Here is a 27,416-nt window from a genome sequence, read left to right on the forward strand (position 1 = left end):
TGCTTTCACCTATCATTACCTAACTCCAAATTTATTCCTATTTAAAAAAAACATGCAGGGATAAGAAAGTATGCTTTGCATAAATTAACTATAGATTATTACTTTCCTGTGAGAAACAATGCAAAATTCCATTAAACATAGCGGAAAGTACAAAAGGGACAGTTTTATCTTACAGACTGATTGATACCGTCTGTGTGTTTCAATTTGATTATAGAACTTTTTTCAGAAATTAAGCTGCAGTGAGGTAAAACCTCTAGTTTACATTATTTAAACTATTTTATAAAACTCTCCCTATGGCTGAAGGAAAAAATTAATAATAATTAAAAAAAAAAATACAAGCACTTACCAGATTAATGCTGCCAGTCGGAGACCCATTAAAAGATTCTGGGAGCAGTGAGGAAGGGAAAAGGAAAAAACAGGTCAGAAGATTTTCTTGAACACAGGGCCACACACAAGAAATTAAAAATGCAGAGACAAACCGCTATGGAAAATAACGCACAACTGTGGCATTGGGCAAAGTGTTGCACCCAACATGTAAGTACTCCAAGTTTCCAATAAAGACACCTGAAGGAAAACATTTGTAAGTTTATACACCTATAGATATGAATTAAATACACCTGAGATCATTCCTTTTTAAGCTTCATGAAATCACTTCAATAAGGAGTCAGTTTAATATTTAAATAATTTGTACTTCAGCTAATAAGAATGTTTAGTTGCTTTGAAAAGCCGTATCTCCAATGTACTTTCTCTTTCCAGATGAAGAATAGTTATGTACTAGAACAACCCAACAGGTTGAAGAACCACAAATATTTTTGAATAAAAAATGAGAATGAAAGTGTTACATGCTTATTTTAGCGACACATTTGTTACCAAGACTTGACAAAAAATTTACTTGAGATTAGTCAAGTTCCTACAGAAAAAAATGACTCCCAACACAATTTACAAAAAAAGCACAAGGAGGAAACATTAACTTAGAAACTAGAGGTACTACAGGAACTTTTTGATTTCTCAAAACCAGTGTGAATAATTTTCTTATTTTTATTTTAAAGCAGAAAAAGAATGGTCCCAGGAAATCCCCCTTACAGATAAAGAGCTCACCTCCTTCACCATCATCTGATCCTCTGAAACTAGGATCCTTCAGCATATCCAGCTCAGCTAACATACGCACATACAACACATTCTGCTTGAATGAAGGGTAGAATCTTTCATCTCGTAGCATCAATTCATACACCTTATTGAAATATAAACGGCAAATTTAGAAGTACTTACTACATTTTTTTTAATTAATCAGACACGCTTTCATAAATTCTACTTGACCAACATGTATCTGTGCATTCAATTATGTAGCTCTGGGTTTCCTTTAAAATCCTAACGCAAGTTCGTGAAATTTCAATTCAGGCTTACTCTTAACAGAAAGGTTATGAGAACTAATCGTGCTAGAAATATAACACGGTCTCAGAAAACACCTTTCTAACTAGTGAGACATGGACGTATAGGAAGGAAAGTAGCATGTTCGCTGAAAATGCTTCCTTCCTCTCCTCATAACCCTTCCAATTGCTCTATAAACATATTTGGTCTTCACCTATTTCACAACAGATTCTCTCTGAGAGTCCTTGTTTGCTGATAAACTATAAATGCAGACCTGCAAACACTTAGGGGGAGAGGCGAGAAGAGGGAAAGGAAGGGAGGGAAGACACTGCATACTACTTTCCTGAAAATTTCCACTTCAGCCAATACAGTATAAGCCTACGTCATAAAGATTCAACCGCACCACCTCAAAAAGTTATCTATATAGCCTATGCAGTGGCAGTATATATACATATACACACATGCATCTACATGTAGTGGGAATTAATTCGTAATATGTTTGGATATTCATGTCAACTCTAGAATATTTTAACTATTTTTTTTTCATGGAACGCTTTGTACAAGTGCTATCACCTGGTATGAATAGAAAAAAAATCATGCAGGTGTGAGGAAACCAATTTATTTTATAACACATGAGAAATTTATGCTCTTCAGCAGAAATCACATGTAAGACCCCTGTAACCTACTTCAAGCAATACAGATTTCACAAGGTGTTTTCATTAGTCTTACATGTGGGCCTCAAGTACAACGGAGTGATTTTAAATTATCACTAATTTTTAGCAAGAATAAGAACATTAAGTTAATGACCTAAAATAAAACCTCTCAGACTGGGTATATAATTTAGTGCCAGAGTATTAATCATTCACTTTTTTTTTTTTTAACATATATATTAGACTTCACTGATAAAGTGTATGTATGCAGGTAGTAAAAAGTCTGTTTTATTTTCAGTACTTGCTGCTTCTGAGTACCACACTGTGCAGACTTGAAGAAACAGAACAGTCAAATTAACTTCCAGAAAGAGACACAGAATTTAACATGGGAACATGCTTACATCCACCTTTGAAAAAAAAAAAAAAAAAAAAAGAGCTAAAACCGGACCAAAACTGCACCACTTAGTTATTTCCACACAGGTACATTTTCTTAAATTGGTGCATAAACACAAATAAGAATCCCATAATTCTAAATTTTGCTTCATAATTAATTTCATACAGGACACCTACTCTTCCTGTCTTTGGCTAAACAGAAGTTGGCAATTTAGAGTATGATTTTTGTAGAATAGAAAAATGGTAAAACCGGTTTTAGGTTTCAGATATTTGAGTTCCTTCCTCCTTTATCAATGGCTGTAGTGAAGTTTAGTACTCCATAGCATTAACAGTTCTTATGAAATACAGGATGAATAGAGTATACCTTTCTCTGAATGTCATCAAAGATTTCAGGTGTTGGATCCTCATGGTTCAGTGTTTCTGCCAGTTTTGCTACTAAGTTGTCATCAATATTAACTCTGGGAGATGCCTGTCATAGAGATCTAAGTCAACTTTTGCAGTATAAAAGAAAGCTTCTATTTTCACAAATAAAATCCAATACAATTCTAAGTAAAACAAATTCCTTCTTAATTAGTGTCTCTAAAACTGTCTAGAGCACAACAAAGTCAGATCCTCTCCCCACCAAATTAAGTTCAGAGTTCATATTAAAACTCAGAAGTTTCAGGATTAAATACCAAAAATCACCTCAAAAACAATTTATGCACAATATTTTGAAGCAATATCTAAGGCAGATTCACTCAGACTTAAAAATAGATTTTATTTATTTATGAATAGAAAGACCTAGATTTGGTAATGAAGATTAAGTAAAAAGACTAAATGGATGAAGTCCTGAAGCATCTGAGGAAAGGCTAACAGTTGGCAAACTCTGCCAGTTTCTAGACCGATTACCAGTAGCTGTAATCGTGGTAGCTTTTTATGCAGACTCTATTACAGCTACCAGCATACTAACTATATCAGCCATCAGATTCCCAGTCATCCTATTACAGCTACCAGCATACTAACTATATCAGCCATCAGATTCCCAGTCATCCCTTGGTATGACATTGCAAACCACAGCTTATTAATCATTCCTGTAGATAGGCCCAAGTTCACACACTTTCCCCTTTTTCAGTAACAGAGAGCCAGCGCTGCACCAGATCCAACATAGCTCACAATCTATTAAGCACAGTTGAGGCTGAATTTATCAGCTTTGGAATAGCTCTGGTGTTAGATGGCTTCCGACTTCAAACTGGTGAGCATTTTGTCAGCCCAAGAACCCATCAGAGCAAGCCTTGCACAGTTTAAAGATGACTATGTCGATTATTGAGGTGAAAAACCAAAGTGAAAGAAAAGATGCAAAAAGAGAAGCATCCTGTAGGCAATCTAGGAGACTCCTGGAACGCACTGAGGATAACTTCTTAAGCCAGGTAATAGACAGCCCTACCACAGGGGATGCAATTCTGGACCTGTTGGTCACAAATGCAAGTGAGCTGTCAGTGAGGTCAAGGCTGGAGGCAGCTTGGGCTGCAGTGATCATACACTGGTGGAGTTCACAGTCCTAAGGGATATGGTCAGGTGAAGAGTAAAGTCAGGACTCTCAATTTTAGGAAAGCAAAATTCCATCTGTTCAAGGAGTTAGTCAATAGGAACCCCGGAAAACCGTCCTCATGGACAAGGGAGCAGAAAAGAACTGGCAGGTCTTTAAGGGCACTTTCCACACAGTGCAAGAGCTCTCGATCCCCAGGCAAGAAAGGATCGCAAGAGACCTGCACAGCTGAGTCAAGGCCTGCTAGCCAAACTAAAAGGTAAGAAGGAAATGCACAGGCAGTGGAAGCAGGGACAGGTATCCTGGGAAGAGTATAAGGACACTGTCTGGTTGCGTAGGGATGAGGTCAGGAAGGCCAAGGTGCAGCTGGAGCTGAACTTGGCAAAAGATGCAAAGAATAAAAAGAAGGGCTTCTACAGGTACATCAGCCAGAAAAGGAAGGTCAAGAAAGAAAGCAAGCGTATCCCCCTGCTAAAAAAGAACAGCAAACTGGTAGCAACAGACAAGGAGGAGGCTGAGGTACTCAACAACACTTTTGCTTCAGTCTTCGCTAGCAAGCTCTCTTTCCACACCTCTCAAGTGGATGGACCACAACACAGGGACTGGGGGAGCAAAATCCCTCCCACTGTAAGAGAAGATCAAGTTCATAACCGCCTGAGGAACCTGAACATACATAAGTCTACGGGACTTGACGAGATGCATCCCAGAGACCTGCGGGAATTGGCTAATGCAGTTGCCAACCCACTCTCTGTGATATTTGAAAAGTCATGGCAATCAGGTGAATGACTGGAAAAAGGGAAACATTGCACCCATTTTTAAAGAGGGCAGAAAGGAGAACCTTGGTAACTACTGACCTGTCAGCCCCACCTCTGTGCTTGGGAAGATCGTGGAACAGATCCTCTTAGAAGCTATGCTAGGTCACATGGTGATTCAAGACAGCCAGCATTGCTTCACCAAAAGAAGGCCTGCCTGACCAACCTACTTGCCTCCTATCATGGAGTGACTACATCAGCGGAAGAGGGAAGAGCTACAGATGTCATCTGGGCTTCTGTAAGGCCTTTGACAGTCCCCCACAATATCCTCTTCCCTAAACTGGGGAGATATGGATTTGATGGGTGGACTGTTTGGTGGATGAGGAATTAATTGGTCACATCCAGCGGGTAGTGGTGAATGGCTCAATGTCCAGAAGGAGATCAGTGATGAATGGCGTCCCTCAGGGGTTCAGTATTGGGACCAGTACTGTTCAATGTCTTCATCAATGACATAGACAGTGGGATGGAGTGCATCCTCAGCAAGTTTGCAGACAACACCAAGCTGAGTGGTGCAGCTGACACACCTGAGGGACAGGATACCATCCAGAGGGACCTGGGCAGGCTCAAGAAGTGAGTCCGTGTGAACCTCATAAGGTTCAACAACGCCAAGTGCAGGGTCCTGCACATGGGTCGTGGCAATCCCTGGTATCAGTACAGGCTGGGGGACAAAGGGATTGAGAGCAGCCCTGCTGAGAAGGACTTGGGGGTACTGGTGGATGAAAAGTCAGACATGAGCTGGCAATCTGTGCGCACAGCCCAGAAAGCCAACCATATCCTGGGCTGCATCAAAAGAATTGTGGCCACCAGGCCAAGGGAGGTGATTCTGCCCCTCTACTCCACTCTGGTGAGACCTCACCTGGAGTACTACACCCAGCTCTGGAGTCCTCAGTGTAGGAAAGACATGTGCCTGCTGGAGCAGGTCCAGAGGAGGGCCACAAAGATGAGCAGAGGGCTGGAGCACCTCTGTTATGAGGACAGGCTGAGAGAGTTGGGGTTGTTCAGCCTGAAGTGAAACCTTATTGTGGTCTTTCAGTACTTAAAGGGGGCCTACAGGAAAGAGGGGAACAAACTTTTTAGCAGGGCCTGTTGTGATAGGACAAGGCATAATGGCTTTAAACTAAAAGAGGGAAGATTTAGACTTGATATAAGGAAGACGTTTTTTTTACAATGAGGGTGGTGAAACACTGGCACAGGTTGCCCATAGAGGTAGCAGATGTGCCATCCCTGGAAATATTCAAGGTGAGGTTGGACAGAGCTCTGTACAACCTGATCTAGTTGAAGATGTCCCTGCCCATTGCCAGGGGTTGGACTAGATGACCTTTAAAAGGTCCCTTCCAACCCAAACTATTGTATGATTACAAGAGATTTGAGGGATAAGTTGTTAAGGGAAGCTTTTCAGTGACGTCAAAAGGGGATTTTTATGCATACACAAATTCAGAACAAAGATGTTAACACAAATTGACAAGTGTTTTCTGCCACAGAAGACACTGTTATTACAAGACCATTGGAAGCATTCAAGCTTAGCCTATTGAAAGATACCCAATGGTGATATTTGAGCAATTTATACAGACAATTGTAGAGAGGCACGGGAGGTTATTTCGTTTGAAAACCCAGTCTTGGTTCCAAGTTTGTACAAATATTGCATTGCATCTTTTTGAAAACATTTCTTTCAGGGAACAGGTGGAAGGCAGGGTGAAAGGAAAAGAAAGGGGAAAGGACAGCATATTGAGGGACCAAATTTCTTATTCTGTCTTCATATTCTCTCTAGTTTTTCTCTATTCTAGAAAGTCAGCTTCTGAGGGACACATGAAGTGCATTTGACAGGATAGTTAGTGCCAGTATGAGCCATTTTAAACGGAGAGAAAAAAAACAAACAAAAAAAACACAGCAGAAAACATTTTCTTACTGCTTCACATAAGGAGAGAGAAGATACACAAGTAATAGGTTAAGTGTCAACTTATAGACCACTTGTGCTACATCACATCCATTTCATATTAATGTAGCCATAACTACCAAAGAAACATCTGTACAAAGAATAAATTCCAAACAAATTCCAAACAATGCAGAAATAAGTTATGTCTACCTTTTCTGATAAATATTGCTCATAAACTCCAAATGCAGCTGCTCTTAATAGACCCTTGGTTTGATTAGTCTGATGTTTTCCATCTTTCTGCCGGCTTTGAAGTACCTCCAGCTGTTGCTGTGCCGTAACCCTGTATCCTTCTACTGTCATCCAGAAAAACAGATGTGCCTGGCCACCAGTCTGCTGCATGTAATCTACAGAAAACAGCCACCACACAACCACAGTTATTGTTGTGCATCTCAGAGTAAGAATTCTCTATGATGTTAACCACATGGAACTCCAGGATCTGGTTATACATCTGGAATACTTGTCATCTAAACTCAAAAAATAAGAAATACTGTATACATATCAGTGATAATCGGTAAACAGAATTGGAAGCAAAGTCTAGGAACTAAGCACCAAATCCTAAAACGCACATGTAAAAAGTGAATCCATCATTACTGTCTGGATATAACGGGTTTGTACAGCATGATAAAAGTTGAGAGGAAGTTCAAATTGGAATTCTAACAAATCATGTGCATCTACAGCATCTAAAGGACTATCATCACCACTAAGACTGATCAATATTCTTAATAATGACCATCAGCAGCCCAATTAATTCACAGAATACAATCAAGCATTAGAAAGTATTAAAAATCAGTTATACAACTGTAATCCATCTCTCAATGTCTTGATTATATGATAAGCCTAAAATAGTACACGAATTACTGCTGTATTTTAGCTTCTCAAATAGACAACCTTCAGTACCCTTGTAATTCCCTAAACTTCAATCTAACATCTATAGTCATTAGTTCCACAAGCTTCAGTGAGACCGGCAAAAGACTAACAATTGCAAGAAGTTTCAGAGTCACTCCAATTATAAACCTCTAAGCAATTCTTGCAATGTTTCTGTTCTAAACAGAACAAACCTGTTACGTGACAGACCAAGACACATTGCAAGGAGAGTCTTAGAGTATTGAAACAAGCTTAATACAAGTTTTTGGAAGTACTGAGTATGGTGTTCTGAACAGTTAATTATGGACTGATTTGCAAAAAAGTTTTGGTTCCCTCTGGGAAGGGGCCTATACACACTTAGCTCTCAATAGACACCTATATTCAGTGTTTTCAAGTGTACAATCCTGTGAGTTAGCATATTCTTTATAAACAAAAAAGATCAGATAAATTAACACTTACCCATAAAAAATTGTAGTGCAACATTGTCTACCAGAATATGGTCCAGAGGGACTGTGCAAAGTTTTCCAAAGTTTGCTGCCAGTTTCACAGTATCTATTTCCTGTAAGAGACAGTGCAGTGTGTTCACAGGTGTTATTTTTTTAAATCACCTTTTAAAACTTCTGCTTACCACAAAGCAGACGTAATAAAAAAAATATTTTACATTCTAGATAATAAAGAAGCCTCTCAATGGTTAGTTATTTTCACAATCACTAATAAGTGAAGATCTAGATCATAAGGTCATGGTCGCATAACTGTTTGTCTTCAACACAGATGATTTCTGCTGCATGGGAAGCTGGCTTTTAACACTGCTGTTCATGTAATACTATACAGGTCAAATTAATCCCAAATCCCTCACCAACTGTGATAGTAGCATGAAAATGAATTATAAGGATGAACTAATTTCAGAATTTGATGGGGTGCAGATCACCACAACTTAAATTCATCTCTGCCCAACTTTCTTCTGTTAATATGACATTTCTTGGTACCTTTATCAACAAGAAAAGAGATCTCTGACAAAGAATAAGCTTGAGGCACACCAGGTATGCAGCGGAGCAGCAAAACAGAACTGAATCTAGGTGTATAAATACAAAGATGCTTTGCATCTGTGTAACATTTTGGTTTAACTTGTGTATTGAGAAGGTAATAATAGTTTTAAGATGTACTGACATATCTGAAGTGCTAAAGACAGAATTGAAAAAACTCCAAACATCTGAACCTTCAGAAATTCTTTCCACACTTAAACCACAAATATAAGACTGACTTCACTTGTATATGTATTCCTCTAACTGCATACTTCAAGTTGTGTTTCAAAATGCAAGAATTAAAAAGCTAGACCAAACTACTTAGCTGTTTGCAACTTCACTCTTTTGGAACTAAAAAAAAAAAAAAATAATTCTAAAACACTTACTTTTCCTGACTGCAACCTCTGAATTCTTGAATCACATACTTTAATAACATATAATAAACTGTTTATTTGATTTTTAATAGTGTTGATATCTGAAAGCAAAAACAAAGAGGATTAAGCAATGCAGATAAGCAAATAAACTCTTCTTCTGAAATGTTCTAAAAGTATCATTCAAAAAGGGACATACCACATACAAAACACATCAGCTTCGTACAGGAGGGTTTTTTTCCCCCCCCATTTAAATACCTTACTGACAGAAGTGAACAGGAAAAAAAAAATTTTTCTCTTTCCTTTTTCAGATTAACTGTTAATTCACCACCCATTAATACCTAAAGTATTACTGAAATTCAGAACCACCAGCCAGGCAAGTTTCAATTCAGTAGAAGTATACATACCTAACCAATTAGTCTATATTTTTTTAAAAAAAACCCACACATATGAAGACTACAGTTTTAACACATCACTTATTAATTATTTATTTTTAAAATAACAAAAGACTTCATACCATGCTGCATCAGAATTTTTATTTTCTAAAGTTTTTGAATATTCTTTGGAGATCACGCTGGTAAATGCATTTCATATTTTGTAAAACAACACAGCACTAACCATCTCCCGCTGTATCTAGAGATCGAAGATACTGCAGTTCTTCACTTGCTTTATCTTTCACTGCTTCCAACTCTCCAATATTATCACTTAATTTAATAATATTCATAAAGGCCTCATAGTTACAGTTGGAATCACGAATCTGAAACAGAAAGTTTTACAGTGTGAATAATGCAAAACAGGTAAAAGCACATGACCTGATTTTTCACAAATGAATTATTTGTGCAACATTTTGGAAACACTTTGATGTTTCTAATACCAAAATTTTTCTTCCTTTCAATACCAAAATTTTACATGGACCAAGAAAGAGGATCCATGAACACAGTCAAAACCTATTTCAGACTGACATTTTCTGTTTTCAAGAAGTATAAAGACACATGGGAAGTGTGTCAACCTCCTTAATGAAGACCTTACCCAAAAGCCAATCAACCTCCTGCTATTACCCATCTCCTTAGCTAAGTAGGCAGAAACTGGTGAGACCACTGAACTGGTTTCAGCTTTGCCAAGGTCTCCTGCAAGCATACATTCTTCCAATGTAATGGCTTCTCAAGATACAGAATCACTAAAAGAATTAAAGCATTCTCCAACGTAACCATAACCTACTGGGCGAAAAAAAAAATAGGAAGTGACTGAATTAATTTCCTCTCTGAAAACCTAATTCAGATACCCTTGTAAATACAATTAAGCTATTTCAATATATACTCTTTTCCCAGTATTGGCACAGGGTGAACCTGCTCTAGAGACTCAAAGGAATTTGTGAAAGTGACAAAAGCCTGCTGTGCTGCTGAGATCACTGGAAACTGTGTTGTGAACCCAGCACAGAGATCAGGGGAAGGCTGGCAGCTTTACAGCATGTGCACGCAGGTGAAGTGGGTTGAGTTCTAGCAATGGCCGTCTTTACCATCTCAAACCAAAAAAGTCACTTCACCCACATCCTTCATAAACGCTCGCTTTGAGATTGGAAATGTAATACTTGGTCTGTACCGCAGAAGTGCACTGACATGAGCTCCATGAGCAAAGACAATGAGAAAAGTGTAAACCTCTGACCAAAGTTAATAGAAAATCTTCCTACAAATCTGCTTTTAAAAAAGTAATAGTAGCAGCAACACTTGAACTTCAAACATTTTGTAAATATGTGAATTTCACAGTGAGGAGACAAGTTTGAAATAACTTATAATTTTATATTGAAGCTTTACACTTTATTGCAAGAGAATTACTATCAAACTAAGGTGTGCCTAGGAACATGGAATTAAGCTTCTCATTTTCAGAAATCAAGCTTTTTTCTTCAAATCTGATTTTATGTCAAAGGTTCCAAAAGGAACCAGAATTTGAGTCATCTCTACTTCTGTCTCTAATTTCTGCAACAATTCTCATTTCATAAGACTTGTATTAAGTTTTTGAAAGCGTTTGTTCTTCCTTATCTTACCCCCAGCACATTTACTTCCTCATCTCAGAAAGCAATTACGAAGATTAATATTTGGGACATCACCATCATAACAGAAAGCTTTATAAAAACCACAGAATGCTATCTTTGGATGCAGCTGGGGGCAGTGCTCAGTAAATAAAGAATGAGGCCAAGTTACAAATAAAGAACATGCGTAGGAGGAAAGGGGAAACAAAAATTGAAACGCTTGGTCCATATGAGCAGCAGTATTTTTCATGTTAAAGTTAGGTCCTGTAAGAAAAGCAGCGTGCAAACTTTTACAGAAGTGGAAATGGCTGGAGTAAAGGAAATACTGTACATGTACACTCAAATTTATTCCGTATGTAAGAATTTTTACTGTGAACTCTGAGGGTGTTTTCAGCATAGTACTTGAATGCACACTCTAAGACTAAAATATATGGATAAATGTAGAGAGAACATGGGGAAAGAAAAATTAAAGCTTGACTCATGACCTACAAACGATAATAAACCATAAGTTTCAACTTGCATAGCAAAAAAAAAATACAAGTAAAATTAATTAAAGTGTGAATATTCTATTTATTTTAGTTTTACTATATGTATTTGTTTAAAGGTTTGTTGGGGTTTTTTGCAGGTGCATTAGAGAGATATGGAAGTAAAGATTCTGTTTCTTCCCATTCAGTTAAATTATTAAGGGTTACCGCAAATATCCCTAAAAACCCCCACCCTGAAATTCCTTAGCAGAGGCAAAAAAAAAAAAAAAAAAAAAAAAAAGTCTTATTACTTGTCATTCTGGAGGCCTCTTAAGCTTTAAAGGACACACTGAAAAAAGAGAGTCAATGAAAAGTCTTCCAAGGTTACTGCCATACTTCCTGAACAGCTAAGTAAAACAGTCAGAGGACTCAACTTTACACTTTGCCATACATCTGTCATCAGTCAGCCTACTTTTGCCAAACCGCAACGCAGAGCACATATAATACAGATAGAATATGTGTGTGTGTGTTTATGTATGTGTGTGTGTATATACATAAAAAATTTAGTATAGCAGCCGTAAGTTTACTATCTCTGGCAATATGTCCACTGGTAACTTTTCTACCAGGTATCTATCTGCTATGATTACAGGAAACACAAGTAAAGCTTTATATGAACATATTCAGGAATTATCTCTCATTTTAAACATTATAAATCTTACCATCCATATGACATACTGATTAATATAATCAGGATCACTGAGCTGGTTTATTAATGGAAGAAGAATTCCTCGGGAGAGGATTTCCTGCAAAACAATATAATAAATCATTTTTATATGTTTATTCATAAAGCTAATCTAATTGCAACAATTTAGAAATCATTGTGTAGAGCCTAAACAAAAAAATGTTTAGCTACAGGAGGGAAGAAAAAAAAAAAAAAAAAAAAAATCAACAGGCACTAACACATTCCCTTCCCAATTAACGTTAGAAGATGTTAATATCTCAAGAAAAACAACACCCATCTTATCAGGCTTTTCTAATGTTGCTAGAGCAAAAAGAAACTTCAAAAATGTTTCACACAAACTGTTCTCTGCTATTAAATACTTTTCAAGATTGTAGTGCATTTAAAATAACCTAATATTAAATTAGATCAATTTCACAAAATAAAATAAGAGCAGCAGCTCAGATCTGAAATTTATGATGGCATTAAAACAAAGAATTGGGATGGCCTTTAGAGTCTGTACTTACCCTGACAAAGTATCGCATGATCTTGTTCTGGAAGTCTCCAGGAGGTAGCAATATATACAGTAAAACCTCACACAGATCCCTTAGGAATCCTAGGGAGGAGAAAAAACAAAACCAAAAAAACGCTTAACACAATTTTATATTACTTCCCATTTTACCTGATGTCATAAAAACTAACAGATAAATCCAAAAAATGAAATTCAAATATATATTCTTATAGTCCAAACATCACTGTAACACCTTTCAGACCAAAAATACGCAGCACTGACGTAAACCTGAGACAGATCTAGAGTCTCAAAACCAAGAAAAAAGAAAGCCAAATTCCGAGAACCAAAAAAACTAATTCCAACGTATTTTCCTTATTTAACACATACAGGGCTTTCTTCCCCTCCTTCACACTTTGTCCAAAAAGACAAAACTGATTTTTTTTTAATGAAGGCTATGGAGTAGTGGTAAGAAAGGCAGATCTAACAAAAAAATCAGTAAAAATTTGCAAAGCCTTCCCCTGCCTCCCAGAAAACATATTTCTACTTTAAAATTCTTGCAATGAAAAGAGGAATAACTAAATACGTACATAGTTACAGTATAGCTTTGAAAATTACATGCTAAGATTTCAGTATATTTCATATTGTTAACACAATTGTTAGTATTTTAATTTAGACTGCTATACTAAAATCACTTCAGAAGATAATATTGACAGACCTTCTTCATCTTTGGGAGAAGTGCAGACTAGATCACGACAGACTTCTTTTTCCATTTCAACTTCAACCTCAAAGAATGTATCTACAAGGTCCTCAGCTTGGTCTATACAAAAGAAAATAAAAAGAAACATACTTTTTTGTAAAGATCAGAACCTTGAGAGTAAATTTGAATTATAAAATAAAGATAACTATATTTCACATATCTAGATACCTGCCTACTCAAATCCAAAAAAACCCCAAACCTATTTAAATCATTACATTACCTTTCATCTGATCACCTTTCTCTGCTATTCTTTGCTGAGCTTTTCTGAAAACTCGAAGATGAGTGCCAAAGTCATCAACAAGTCGTGTAGTGAAATAAGGCTGCCAGTCTGTTTCCTTTGACCTACCAGAAAAGAACCGCCATGAAAAGTAATTATTTTATCCTAAATACAAAGAGCAATAATAAATTTCTACTTCTTCATCCCTGCCAATAGCCATACTGATAGTAAACACTGAAAAGCAAAGAAATAAGTCTCCTAATCACCTATTCACTGAAAACAAATAAAATGTTGAAAAAACACCACTGTAACAACACATTAATATTTATGCTTTATAGACTTTAAGGTCAACACTAATATCTGGAAATAGCGTTCTGATTCATGATATTGACAAATATCTGCGAAAAACACTGATATAAACAGCCTATGAACACCTACAACCTAAAACTAAAATACACTCCAGATCTTTTCCAGCCATACTTTCTATCATTTCAGAAGGCTCCCAACCAAAACAATTTTCTTCTGAATTTGTAGTATACGCATGAATGAGAAAACGCACATTTCATTTGAAACTACAGCAACATAATATCATCAACAACTGATTTCACAGCTTGTATGAGAAGTAGATAGTGCGACTCTCCAGTAGTGTACGTAGATTTGCATCAGAAAACTGTCACTGTTAGATTTGCATAAAACCATTTCATTAGTGGCATGAAACAGATGCAGAGATATTCTTGTGATGGCCTTACTAGCAAAACTGAAACGGCACTTGTGCGTTATAGGTTTAACAAGCTAGATGTTAGTGATGGCTTTTACTCTGCATTAAGTACTCCACTACCTGAATTCTGTCAGATATCTACTTTGTTATAGCAGAATCCTTCTACAACACTTCCTTTTCTGTGTTTATTCTCTCACCTGCTCTTTCTTCCCTCAAAATGGGAGAAAGAGATAAGGAACTCTGGAAGAGAGGGAAGCCTACTGCAAGATCTAGATGTGGAAATAAGAAGCAGAGCTGTCTCAAAAGGCAGTCAACCAAAACCATCAACCCAAACCATCAATAATCCAGATCCACCATCGGCACAGTCCGCAAATCATACAAAACACACTAGGTGGCAGCCTTACATCAGTCTTCCAAACGTGCAGCTCTCAAGGAAGGAAAAAAAAAAAAAAAAAATAGCTCACTGTACTCATTCTCTCCAGAAGCTCACAGGATATATGAAATTAGAGATCACGGTACTAATCTAAGACTTCTACAGCTATATCCAGCTACATTCGTGATAAATACACTAGATCATTTAATAATAACAAACAACCGCAGCTCCCTGTGAAACTGATTTGATTTGTACAGAAGAACACAACTGCACAAGAGTGGTAGCTATTTTTGAAGAGCCGGAGTACTGTAGGAAAAAAATAAATTTGCTATAACTTGGCTTGCTTTGACACAAACTCAGTGCTTGATGTTGTTTAATGAAGTAATTTTGCCAAATAGACAAAAACACTGAAGTTGGGTAGCCAGGTCCATTTCACATAAGCACAGGATTGCTTGCTGTAACATACAGCTATATTTAGCCTAGTGTTCACTATTTCCAACGCCGTTTCCTAGGATTTCCATTATTTCACACTCAATCAGATTTTATTGTAATGAATTTTTCCTAGCATTAAACCTAGCTCTCCATCTTTGGCATTTCTTGCCAGCAAAGCACGCTGGCCTACATTTTCAAGTCAACAGAGGGAGGAGATAACACCACCTCAAAATTGCTAAGTTTCGTATTGTATTTAGGTGACCCACAACCCCTTCTGAAGAGAAAACAGGTAACAGTCAGCACAGTGGGATGAATACCTGAAATCGTTACTTAACAAAGAAGCAGATGGATATAAAGGCGTGCGGTAGCTGGGATGAGAAATAAGATGATCCCTAATTTCCCAAATTCCCTGACTTACTCCTACTTGATTAGCCAACAGCAGAAAAGACATAGGACAATCAGCAAACTAGCCATTTGTTCTGAATCAAACCTATTTTTAAAAAAGATTTACATATGTGTCACATTATTTCATTCCCCAGATAACCATTCCTTAAAAAAAAAAAAACCCTCACTTGTTCTTACATATTGAAGAGCAATACCACTTTTAAAAATCATCTGAGCTGATACAGATATTTGAATTAAAAGCTTTCAAATTGACTCACCTTGGAAACAGCCCTGCTGCTTATATGAAAACAAACCTGCATATAAAAAGGTGATGATTTATGCAACTCAATGCTTAAGTTGCAGAAAAAAAAAAATATAAAATCTATTCGGCAACATTAGACGTTAATCTGAATTTTGAAGAGGCCATTTTGCAAAAGACCATGACTACAAACGTTAACTCCACTCATTCCTTAAGAGATCAGCAAAGGCTGTAGTTCTTAGATTATTCTTTCTGTAAACATGCACTGAACTATGCCAACAGATAAACTTAATCATTTATCTACTATCACACAACCCACAAAGGTATTTGTCCCCTTGCTTAGGCAGTGTATTGATGTAAATACAAATAATCTTACCTGGCAGAAAACTGAACAAGTGCATACTGAAGAGCCTGCCTGATTTCCAGAAGAAATGATTCATCATCACTTAGCGTGTAATACCAATACTGCACATAGTCTCTCAGGGAAAACTGGATTACCTGAAATTGGAAAGTAAAAAATAAAGATAAACTAATGAATGAAACACAGCAAAATATAAAATAGCTTTTTGTGGATGATAATGCAACAGCAGTTATCTTAAAAGGTTAACATAATGAACCATACTCCCCTACCATTATGCAATATCCTGGCCCACGCTCGGTGTTTTTTCACTTACCACTCTCAAATACGATAAAATTTCTCAACCTCTATTTGTCTTTTAAGTCCTTAGATATTACATAGTCAATACATGCAAAAATAAAAGTAGGTTAAATAGTCCTGGTTAGAACTTACCTGTTGCAAAGGCTCATCAATTATATTCGCACCTGTCAGTCTTCTGTCAATCTTAATAGGTCTGGCTTCACGTTTCATTTCTTCTATGCACTTGAAAGAGATTAGGAAATGTAACTTTGTAGGTTTTAACTATAATTAAAAATCAGCTCCACTGTTTATAATATATGTATCCTTCCAGTAACAACTTTATACAACATTTCCCCTATTATTATGATTTATAGAGTAGATAAGATATAATCATAGAATCACAGAATGGTTTGGGTTGGAAGGGAGCACTAAAGGTCATCTAGTCCAACCCACTCTACAATGGGCTGGGTATCTTCAACTACATCAGGTTGCTCAGAGCCCTGTCCAGCCTGAACTTGAACGTTTCCAGGGATGGGACATACAGAACCTCTCTGGGCAACAATAATATCTGTATTTTTCATTATATAGTAAATAATGGTGAGGAATTAATCTGAAAACCTACTTCTTGCTTACTGTAAAGGAGCAGGTTTGCTAAAATACTTGATCAGAAGGAAGTAAATAGTTATAAAAGGAGGGAGGGGGGACACACGACAGCAGCACAAGATAGTTTGCGGGTAAGACCCCAGTTCCACACTTGATTATGAACTTCCTGTGCGACCTCAGGCAGGTAACTGTTGTGTTTTTTTTTTCCTCTACACTTCTTTATCCATCTTAGTTTATTCTATATGTCAGAAGAGAAATTACTTTTTGTACCATCACTACTTGACAGATGAATCTTTAAAAAGTAATTGATAAGGGGGTAAAAAAATATTTTATAGAAGGACTCGCAGCTCAGAGCAGTTAACTCCAACGATGACTTCATCAGAGCTGACTTTTGGCCAATGACATACTGAAAAAGAACACCCATTACCAGTGCTTCTCCGAGTGAACTGTGTCTTTGTACAAACTTAACTTGAAATCTGCAATAAACCTCTTTATTTTCACATAAATAACAATCCAACAACCTACACCACTGTTCAAAAAAATCAGGTTATTTTATTCTTCGATCGAGAAAGTGATGACTGTATTGTAAAGATAGAAGAACTAACAAAAACCATGAATGAAAACAATTACAACCGCGTGGTCCAGTGTTTCTATTCTACGTGGCTCTCCCTAAGTATCTCTCATTCAAACCAGTTAACAGTGAATGGCAGGGAAATACCCGATGCCAGAAAACAATTCTCCTCCTACTTAAACAACTCTGTAACACAACAAAAAAGTATTTTGTTGCAAAATTCTGTATACTTTTTAACTTTCAAGACAAGGGAACAGTTCAATGCTACTTGAATACGAATAAAATTGATTTACATTCAAACAATACTACAGCTACATAGGAATGAATTTGCAAAATATTTTTTGTCTCGACGGTGTCAAAAATACAAAAAAAATACAGAATGGAATGATTAAATATTTTTACTAAGCACAGCACAATTCAAATTGCCAAACAAAATTGTTAAAAGAGAGTTTTGAAGTTTGAGGACTACATGCATAAAACCACATTTGGAAAACAGAGAAGAAAAAGCAGGAGACAGAAGAAGGAGAAAGGGATACAGAGAGAATATGCAAGGTTATGTGGTAAAAATCTGAATGTTCATCGGCTCATAGGTTTCAGGTTTGGGTCTGGACTTCAGGAAGTCATCCTGTCCAACCTCCTGCTCAAAGCAGAGCCAACTATGGGGTTAGACCATTCTTTCATATTCTTTTTTCCCTAGTGAAATATTTATGTACATGCAGTGACTGAGTAGACTTCATACTTTTTCTTCGCTGCACTAACAGATATTTTTGAAGTCCTTCTTTGAAACTACGCTAGTTAACTTAAAGATGAAAAACGCCTTATTTGGACTGTGCTGCTATTTCCCAAATCACATATTTGCGGTCACAGGCTTTCATGAATGGACAAGACACGGGATTTACAAATCTGCATCTAATCCATAACATAGTATATGATCAACTGACTCAAAATAAAGACTCAGGGACAAGTCAGGGATCAAATATGCAACTAGCACTTAGAACAGTGATAACAACTTACAGTAATTTGACAATATTGTATCCAGCCTACAGAAACTCCCTGTCTTTTGCATGAAGCATGAGACGTCAATGATGATAACAACTGGACATTCCACATTTCTGGTAAAATTGGACAGAATCTATAATTTTTATGGAAAATGGCGTTCCAGTTCACAGTTCAGAAGGCTCTAAACTTGCCTTTCACTCAACATTATTTCAATACAAACCTGCAGGCAATTGTGTATCTTACAGAGACAGTACATTATGACATCAAGTACATTCCTGAGTCATACAGAAGGCTTGCAAAATAATCTTTATGTATGTATGTAAACAAAAAAATATAGCAGAAAGGTAAATAATTTTCCAAACTTACATATATTTCTTCCTAATACTGAAGCATTCATCATATATTTGCTAATAAGTATAGTAAGTGACAACTAAGGAAACTGATCTGCACTAAATCCTTTGTTGGAGCTGGTACATTCTACACATTATTTCCACCCACAATCTTGGTGCCCTGAATTATAACTTATTTCTTTAAAATCAAGCATTTGAATATTCATCTTTAGCCTAAAACAAAAAAATAATCCACAAACAAACAAAAAGCCATCAAAACAATCAATAACACTCTGACTGCCCTTGGGGAAAAGAGTTTCTTAAACAGAACATATTCTCAAAATACAGTATCACAAATTCAATTTATACTTGGTTCACAAAAGAAGCATAACCCATGCACTTGCCACTTGAACGAATACTAATTGTTCAAGACCACTTAGGGCCACAATGGTTTTAAACATGAAAACAATTTCAAGTTAAAAACATTACTTTCCAATAAGGATAAGTCAGCAGAAATTTAATACAGAAATTGCAAATAGGAATCCCAAGCAAACCACACATTTGGTTTTGGTTAGGACTCATGTCTTCTTGCACTGCTACTGAAAAGCTCAGCTAAACTAGCTAATGCTCTTTTAATACAGTGGCAAAAAAGAAATACAAAACACTATTGTAGAAGGCAAACAGATTTTAGTTGATGAACAACTTCAAACAACATTTGGTAAGCCAGCTAAAAACAAACACTTTCATACTCAAAACTTAAATCCAGAGGTTAGTCTAAGACAGGTCAGTTGAGAAAAGTAATGTGTCAATAATCCACACTCAAACCAGAAGTCAAACTATGGAATTTTTAAGGGTTACACAATAAAAACCCCCAACATTTTATTCTTTTATAAGGCAACCAGAGCATACATATGCACTGAGCTCAAAGAAGTAACATGAATGTAGAAGTTTCAGCAATGTAGAGGAAATTTAAAAGACAGAAAAACTTCTTGTAAATATGCTCTCAAAACATGAGACATAAGCAACACTCCACAATCCATATCATACAGAATCACAGAACGGTAGGGGTTGGAAGGGACCTCTGGAGATCACATAGTCCAACCCCCCTGCCAGAGCAGGGTCACCGAGAGCAGGCTGCACAGGAACGCGTCCAGGTGGGTTTGAATGTCTCCAGAGACAGAGACTCCACCACCTCCTTGGGCAGCCTGTGCCAGGGCTCTGCCACCCTCAAATTAAAGAAGTTCATATAAGCACTAAAGTCTGCATAGCACCAAGAACTTTAGTCTCCTAAAATGAGGTTTCATTAACAGAACAGAATCATTAGTTCATTGCTGATTTGCCCTTTTTCAACCTTAAACTTCGTATTTTTCATTTGGTCCAATGACGTTACTTTATGGTTTACAATATACTGAAGTTCCTGCTTTATCTCAACAGATTCAAAGACTTAAGGGAAAAGGTCACTTACGATTCACAAAAAAACGTTTTGTGATTAGAAAACATCCCGCTGAATCACGAAATATGTTTATTTCTATATGCTACTGATAAGAAAGTTGAACCACTCTCCCTGCTTTCACAGATAACATGAAGTGTGACCTTACAGCTAAGAAAGGGCAGGATGTTTCAGTCAAAACAGCTGTAAGATTAAATATAACATAACTAGTAATCTTTGGGTTAAAGTGTTTTCTCTATTCTGATGAGTACAAACTGATTAGGCCAAGATATTTCTAAACTTCTGAGCTGCCAAAATGTATCAGTTCATAAACCAGAAATTCCTATAAATTCTACCTCTTGGCTATTAAGAATTTATTCTGTACTAAACAGATGCAGACTTATCCAATTAGGAATCCTGAATTTAGGTCCATCAACCAAAATGATGTGTCTGTTAACAATTAAGAATAAAAATAAAAAAATAAAAGAAAAAAAAAAGAAGAGCACTGAAAAGGGGATCCCACTGCTGCTCCATATTTCTGTATACATTTCCAAGATTTTCACTTGGTCTTAAAGACAGTCAAAGACAGCAACTTCTACATCCCTGAAGTACTGTAAATCTAGACTTAATAATAGCTCAATCTTAATTAGGCAAGCAACTTTCTGACCACAAACAATCAAAAGAATCACAACTGGAGAGACCAGTGAAGGAGACTGGAGATCCAGTGAAGGAAGAATCCTAAATAGTCGTGACAATTGTGCAAGAAAAAGCATGAAGGAGCTACCATTCCCCCCCAAAAAAACCCAATACACATAAGCAGTGTAGAAAGGAACGGTTTAGTAAGTCCCTCACAGACAGTATTAGGCAGTTATATCTTACTCATTTCTTATAATGAAGCCAGAAACAATACTTGAAACAAACTTTCCATAAATGCTTAAAAAGCTTGTATTTCAAAAAGGAAAAGTCTTGCACTTCACTTGCACATTGCATCTGACTAAAAATATAAAAGCGGGCTTTTTTACTTTGGGAAAAGGGACAATTCTTAGATTAAAAGTGATTATTAGTGTTACTCTAATTTTCAAAGTTATAAAATATGATCTAGAAGTTGAGACCAGTAAACTCTCCTTACCTTAGGGATCCCAACTGATGTACAAGGAAGAAACGAATGTTCACACTGCTCAAGGTATTTTTCTGAGTTGCTTTTTCCAAATAAAAGAGTAACCACAAACCCCCTAAAATAGAAAAAGAAAGACCAGCTAGAACAAGTCATCTTTTTCCCCCCGCTCTAGAAAATATTTTACAAGTTATAAAAATGACAATATATGAAAGTTCTCATTGTTTACTCTTGTGGTGCTCCTTCAGAGTGTAGCACGCTCCTCAAGATAACTGACACCATACTAAGTATAAAATTTCACAGTCTTGTATTATAAGTCTTGATACACTCTTATCACATAGCAGACCTCTATAGCAGAGTTTATACTACACAGCCCTGCTGCATGAGGTGAACCTGTGTCAGCATGTTATCTATGACCACAAGTATCAGTACATGGAAAGAGGGGACATAAGCTGCTCTGGTTGTATTTATATAAACATTCTTTTACTTCAACACTATGAAGAAATAGATACATTTAGACCATTGCATTGTGGCATAAGACACAAAAACACAGACCAAGCAGAAACTGATGTGTATTAAGTGTAGTAAGCAACTACTGACTACACATTTAAACAAGCAGTAAGAAAATTTTCAACTGGGACCTTATTTTAAGCTGTAAAAGAAAAATAAATAAATAAATAAACCAACCAAAAAAGAAACCCCAAACAAAACAAAACCCCAAAACAAAAAAAAAAAACAAACAAAAAAAAACCACACAAAAACCCAAACCAGCAGTCCTGCCAGGCTGCATAAGAACAGAGTTGAGAAAAAAACTCAACACTAGGTGTTGTGGTTTTGGGGTGCTGTGAGGTTTTTGGGGTTTTTTTTTGCTTTGTGTTTTGTTTTTAATTAATTCATCATGTAAAATCTAAATAAATGCACTCCTGGACCATTTAGAATGTTAGATCACAAATTCATTACCTTCCTCCCTCACAATTCTACAATGACATTTAAATTATGACTTATAGTTAAGCAGGACAGGAGTTAATTTTATTATTGTTTTCTTTATGATATAATGAAGGCATAAGGGGAAAAAGCAACCATTACAAAAACTTCAACCTTGCTACAACAGCAGTAATTTATTTACAGCTTATGACACTAGGGCACAAAAACACATAAACATAAAGCTGGTTTTACTAAGAAATAAATGAAAACCTAGAGGCTGTGCCAATTATAGCATAACCAAAGTATGTAGTCTTTGAAAAGTCAAGCATAAAAAAAATAAATGAGCATATGAAGTTACTGCTGCTCAGACTAGCCTTGGAATGGCTAAACACGCATAGTTTCTAACCCAAATTTCAAAGCGTTCAGTTTAAAGGCCAGGTGACCAACATTTGTGACCAGAGGAACTCACAAAGTTATTGCAGGCTTGAAACGTGCTGAAATAATACATTCTATTAATATAGATTGCTGTTGACATGTGATATTCTTACTTATAGGATCAGAATAAAATTCCTAACCAAGGTAAAATACGCCATTTGAAGGTTTTAATTCCTGAACTGTGAACCTTTCTTTTGAAGTACTCTAGAGGCTCAGTAACTCAAAAGCAGGGAGGTGGTTATTATCAGTAGCGTGATAATGCATAAGAAAGTTTCACTTGATACTCTGATTCTCTTACAGTTATCTGTCTGCCAAACACGTGTACTTTCTACATCCGAGGAGAAAAAATAAAAGCAGGTCTAATTGCTCTTCTGCTCCAGATATTTCCAGACAGCTTTAAAATCATAATACCAATGGTGCTAGTAGCATTATAATTCAGTTCAAGGACAAAAACTTGCTTAGAAAAATCTCAATATTAGTTTAATATGCTTAAAATAATATGCTTAAAAGTTAACTGATGTTTTGGTTTGGGGAAGGGGGGGGTATTTTGTTGGGGGTTTTTATTTATTATAAGGTTCAGATTTTCTTTTTATTATCTACCACTTTTCTATTAGAAACCCCAGTCATCTTTTAAAGAAAGCAGCATACTCAAAATGCCTTTTTATTGGACAAAAATCAGTTTTAACTTCAAGCATGTATGAGCAACCTGGGGGGAGATGGGGTAAGGAGGACAGAGATCCTTTTTTTTTATTCAAAAGGCTTGAAGCCTTGGAAATAACTACCTATGTATTATATATCTGTTGTCTCTCAAATGTTACGACATTTCTAAAGTTAATGATTTATTAAAAAAAAATAATAATCATAGATTCATAGAATGGTTCGGGTTGGAAGGGACCTTAAAGATCATCTAGTTCCAACCCCCTGCCGTGGGCAGGGACACCTCCCACTAGACCAGGCTGCTCAAAGCCCCATCCAGCCTGGCCTTGAACACTTCCAGGGATGGGGCATCCACAACTTCCCTGGGCAACCTGTTCCAGTGTCTCACTGCCCACAGAGTAAAGAATTTTTTTCTAATATCTTAAACTGAAAGAGGGTAGATTCAGATAAAACTGCTACCTCTCGTCCTATCGCTCCACTCCCTCTTAAAGAGTCCCTCTCCATGTTTCCTGTGGGCCCCCTTTAAGTACTGGAAGGCTGCTATAAGGTCTGCCCAGAGCCTTCTCTGCTCCAGGCTGAGCAACCCCAACTCTCTCAGCCTGTCTTCATAGGACAGGTGCTCCAGCCCTCTCATCATCTTCATGGCCCTCCTCTGGACTTGCTCCAATAGGTCCATGTTTTTCTTACAGTAAGGGGCCCAGAGCTAGACGCAATACTACTATGCTACCAAAATAGTTTAAGTATATGCTCATTTTCTCAGATACCTCTAAGTACTTTCATTTTTAAGCTAGAAATGTTAGGAGCTTCTGCCTCTATAGCAGAAATTAATATATTTTATTCCCTAACTTAAAATCTTGTGTGCATTAGAGAGGTATACGTAGCCTGACCATTCAGCACAAATGCTCCTCTAATTCAGAATATTTAATGCAGTAAATGAGAAGTCATTTTAGTCTTTTGTCTATATGAATAGAACAGAAAAAGGAAAAGATTGTATTTTGCTTAAATTTTTGTTGCTAAATTTTCCCAAAGATTATTGGGAGACCAGTTTTTCACAGGGAGAGATTAACAACAGAACAAAGGTGACAGAAGGAAAAATAAAGTCCACAGATTTATCTTTTTCCCCAATCAAGTCTGAAAAATAACAGCCTCAACTGAATGCTTTGTGAAAGTCAAAAAGCAGCTTCAGAACCATTCCTGATTTGGTTAGCAGTTAGAATCATCGGTGTAGGCAGCCAGTCACATATATATGGATGTGACTAAGTATCAATAATTATGTTTTTTGACGACAGAGCAAATTCCTTTAAATGGCAAAGCAATTGAAGGTCCAAGAAATTTCAATTCTCATAACATCAGAACTATAATGCTGTTGGCAGAGCCACAATTGACATTATTTTTATTTTACTTCCTTAGTAAAGGGGGAAGGTGAGAAAGTAAGGTAAGAAACGTACATGGTACAAAGGAAAGGCAGACAGTAAGACAGGCGCAGCACTCAGGTTAAAGGTTTTGCACTGATACTTGAAGCAAAAAATATTTCATGAAAATTAACACTTTCTCTTGGCTACACAGGTTAAAGAAACAACATCTATCTTTTGCCTCCTGCTTTTGCTGGAAAGAGCTCAGTTCCCTAACTGATGAGTTACCAGATCCTGAATTGAAGAGGGATGTACTACAAAACAAAAAAAGCTAACATTTTATTAATCAGTCTTGAAACAAAACAAAATTAAACAAAGACAACTTTTGATTTAAAGCTTTTATTAATACACACAAATGGTTTCAGTATCCTTCCATGAACACAACAATACACTTACTACAAGCTATCTGTGTAGGAGGAAACTCACAGTTAAGAGCAAATCAAAAAGAAATAATTAGATAGCACATAACAGAAGTGAAATTGTACAAACAGATTAATTATGTTGATACAGCTATGGCATCAACATTGTTTTCCTTCACAACTCACTGGCCTATACTTTACTAGGGGTGCAACCAGCTATGAGTCAACATTTTATTTTGTAGAACTGCAAAAGGGGACAGAAGTGAACTCTCAGCTACTGGAAGTCAGAAACTATTGATACAGGCCACTGGTTTTTGAGCAAGTATAAAAAGTTAGAAAACTGCATGCCAAACTTGATAAGAACTCCAAGTTTCAACATGAAGTTCTACCACAAAAATCCATGTCCAAAATTGTTATTTTGCTCCAGATAAGGGTACAGTAAGTATTAAGGAAAATACTATAATCATGAACCCAAATAATTTTTTTTCTTAATTTATATAAATGATGTTAGGATATATAATTGCTAATCTAAAGTGAAGCAGCTACTTCATAACATTAATTTCTGTTGGTTTCCAAGAGAAAAAGGACCAAGTATTTTGCGTAACTTCACAGGAATAAATTCAAAAAGAAAAAGCAGGCAAGAATAATTTACACATAAATCTATTTGACCTAGTTAGCACTCACAGATCTGTATGCTGAATGTTAAAATTAAAGTAGGTGTGTCACTGAAAGAGATTAACAGTGTAAAAAAGGGCCAGATCACAGCCTTAGCCAAGAAGACGTGTATATTAAAGTAATGAAATAATGACATTCTACTGGAAGGACTGAGACTTCGTATCTATCTCCATAAGTAAACACATAATAGGAAGATGGGATACAAATTCTGCTTTAACAGATACACCACCACAAGATTAATTTATTCTTAAGATCAACGTTCACTGACTACCTATGAAAATGAACCAAAGCAGCAAAAGAATCACAGCAAAGAGATATCAGAGCTGACTTGAGCGTGAGTGAGCGTGGCAAACCGTGGCTGACTTCAGACGTGCCCCATGAGAGACTGCTTTGACTGACAGCTTTGAAAAGCCAAACAACTGAAACTGAGCAAGAAGAAAGGATAAGCTTCTAAGAAATTATTATACCTCACATTATTTTTCATACTGCAAATACTAAGGAAGTGTTAATACAAAACAGTAAGTGGTGAACTCTTGCCCTTTGGACGAACTTTTTGCCTTCTGCCCTGAACAAACAGACAGCAAAATATGCCATTTAAACATGTATCGAGACTCAGCACGACAAAAGCACTTACTTAAAAGTTAGTTTTACTTCAACTAAATCCTTGCTCTAATAGACTGACTGATTCCTCAGAGATGGAATTCCAAGTTTAATACAGCTGAAGCCCGAGCACATCAGCTCTAATTCTAGCCACTAAACTCTTGTTACTTTTTTTTTTTTGAGACTTACAGGAATATACGTACTGTACTGTATCCAATAAGAAGGTTAAAGGCGTGTTTCAAAAGAAGGGAAAAAATTAAATAATATTAAAGATAGCCAAACCACCCCATTATAAGTCAAGCACGTCTTGGAGAGTCTAGAAATGTTACTGTCCTGCAGGTTAGTCTTATGAGTGAGAGGAAGGAGGAATATCCCAGTAATAAATTTACACTTGGCATTAAAAATAAAAGTTGTAATGGCTACAAGGCAGACATCATAATATACAATGTAATAATGGTGCTAAAGACTACAAAAGCCATCATCTGTTTGCTCCCTTCCTGTCTATAGATAAAATATGAAACGCATGCAGCTGCCGAACTGATCTACTCGTTCAAGATGTAGCATCATTTCCACACACCTCATGAATGAAGTACCTTAGGCAGGGAAATGAGACAGTGATAAAGAAAGGGGACATAATTACTTATAAAGTACCTGGGAAAAGAACTTACATAGTAATAGGAAGTATGAACTGCAGTTAACATTAGTTTTGTGTGAGTATTCGTCCTCCAACACCTGTTATAAATAGCTACTTTTTTTTTTTTTTTTAGTATCAGAAATCTTTTTCTTTTGCCTGGGCAAAAGTAGTATAAGGACGATTCAACGCCCAAAAAAAAATTACTTTTGATAAAACTAAGATTTCAAGAAAAAAAAAAAAC

The 27,416-nt window shown here is 36.5% G+C and overlaps 1 protein-coding gene across 2 annotated transcripts in view; it reads right to left on the reverse strand.

Annotated features, from left to right (window-relative positions):
- The window catches only part of SNX13 (sorting nexin 13), a 73,136-nt gene that overhangs the window by 22,361 nt on the left and 23,359 nt on the right, over positions 1 to 27,416 (reverse strand). For both annotated transcript variants that reach the window (XM_063324954.1, XM_063324955.1), the window contains 14 exons: positions 21,495 to 21,597; positions 16,588 to 16,677; positions 16,174 to 16,295; positions 13,635 to 13,756; positions 13,373 to 13,474; positions 12,674 to 12,762; positions 12,148 to 12,231; positions 9,557 to 9,695; positions 8,954 to 9,042; positions 8,005 to 8,104; positions 6,832 to 7,025; positions 2,776 to 2,880; positions 1,099 to 1,231; positions 347 to 384 (listed from right to left, as the gene is read on the reverse strand). In XM_063324954.1, coding sequence (XP_063181024.1) covers positions 347 to 384; positions 1,099 to 1,231; positions 2,776 to 2,880; positions 6,832 to 7,025; positions 8,005 to 8,104; positions 8,954 to 9,042; positions 9,557 to 9,695; positions 12,148 to 12,231; positions 12,674 to 12,762; positions 13,373 to 13,474; positions 13,635 to 13,756; positions 16,174 to 16,295; positions 16,588 to 16,677; positions 21,495 to 21,597 — 1,510 coding nt within the window. The remainder of the gene's footprint in view (positions 1 to 346; positions 385 to 1,098; positions 1,232 to 2,775; positions 2,881 to 6,831; positions 7,026 to 8,004; positions 8,105 to 8,953; positions 9,043 to 9,556; positions 9,696 to 12,147; positions 12,232 to 12,673; positions 12,763 to 13,372; positions 13,475 to 13,634; positions 13,757 to 16,173; positions 16,296 to 16,587; positions 16,678 to 21,494; positions 21,598 to 27,416) is intronic.

This window comes from Chroicocephalus ridibundus, chromosome 2, assembly GCF_963924245.1.
Source record: "Chroicocephalus ridibundus chromosome 2, bChrRid1.1, whole genome shotgun sequence".
In the NCBI taxonomy this organism is placed as follows: Eukaryota; Metazoa; Chordata; class Aves; order Charadriiformes; family Laridae; genus Chroicocephalus; species Chroicocephalus ridibundus.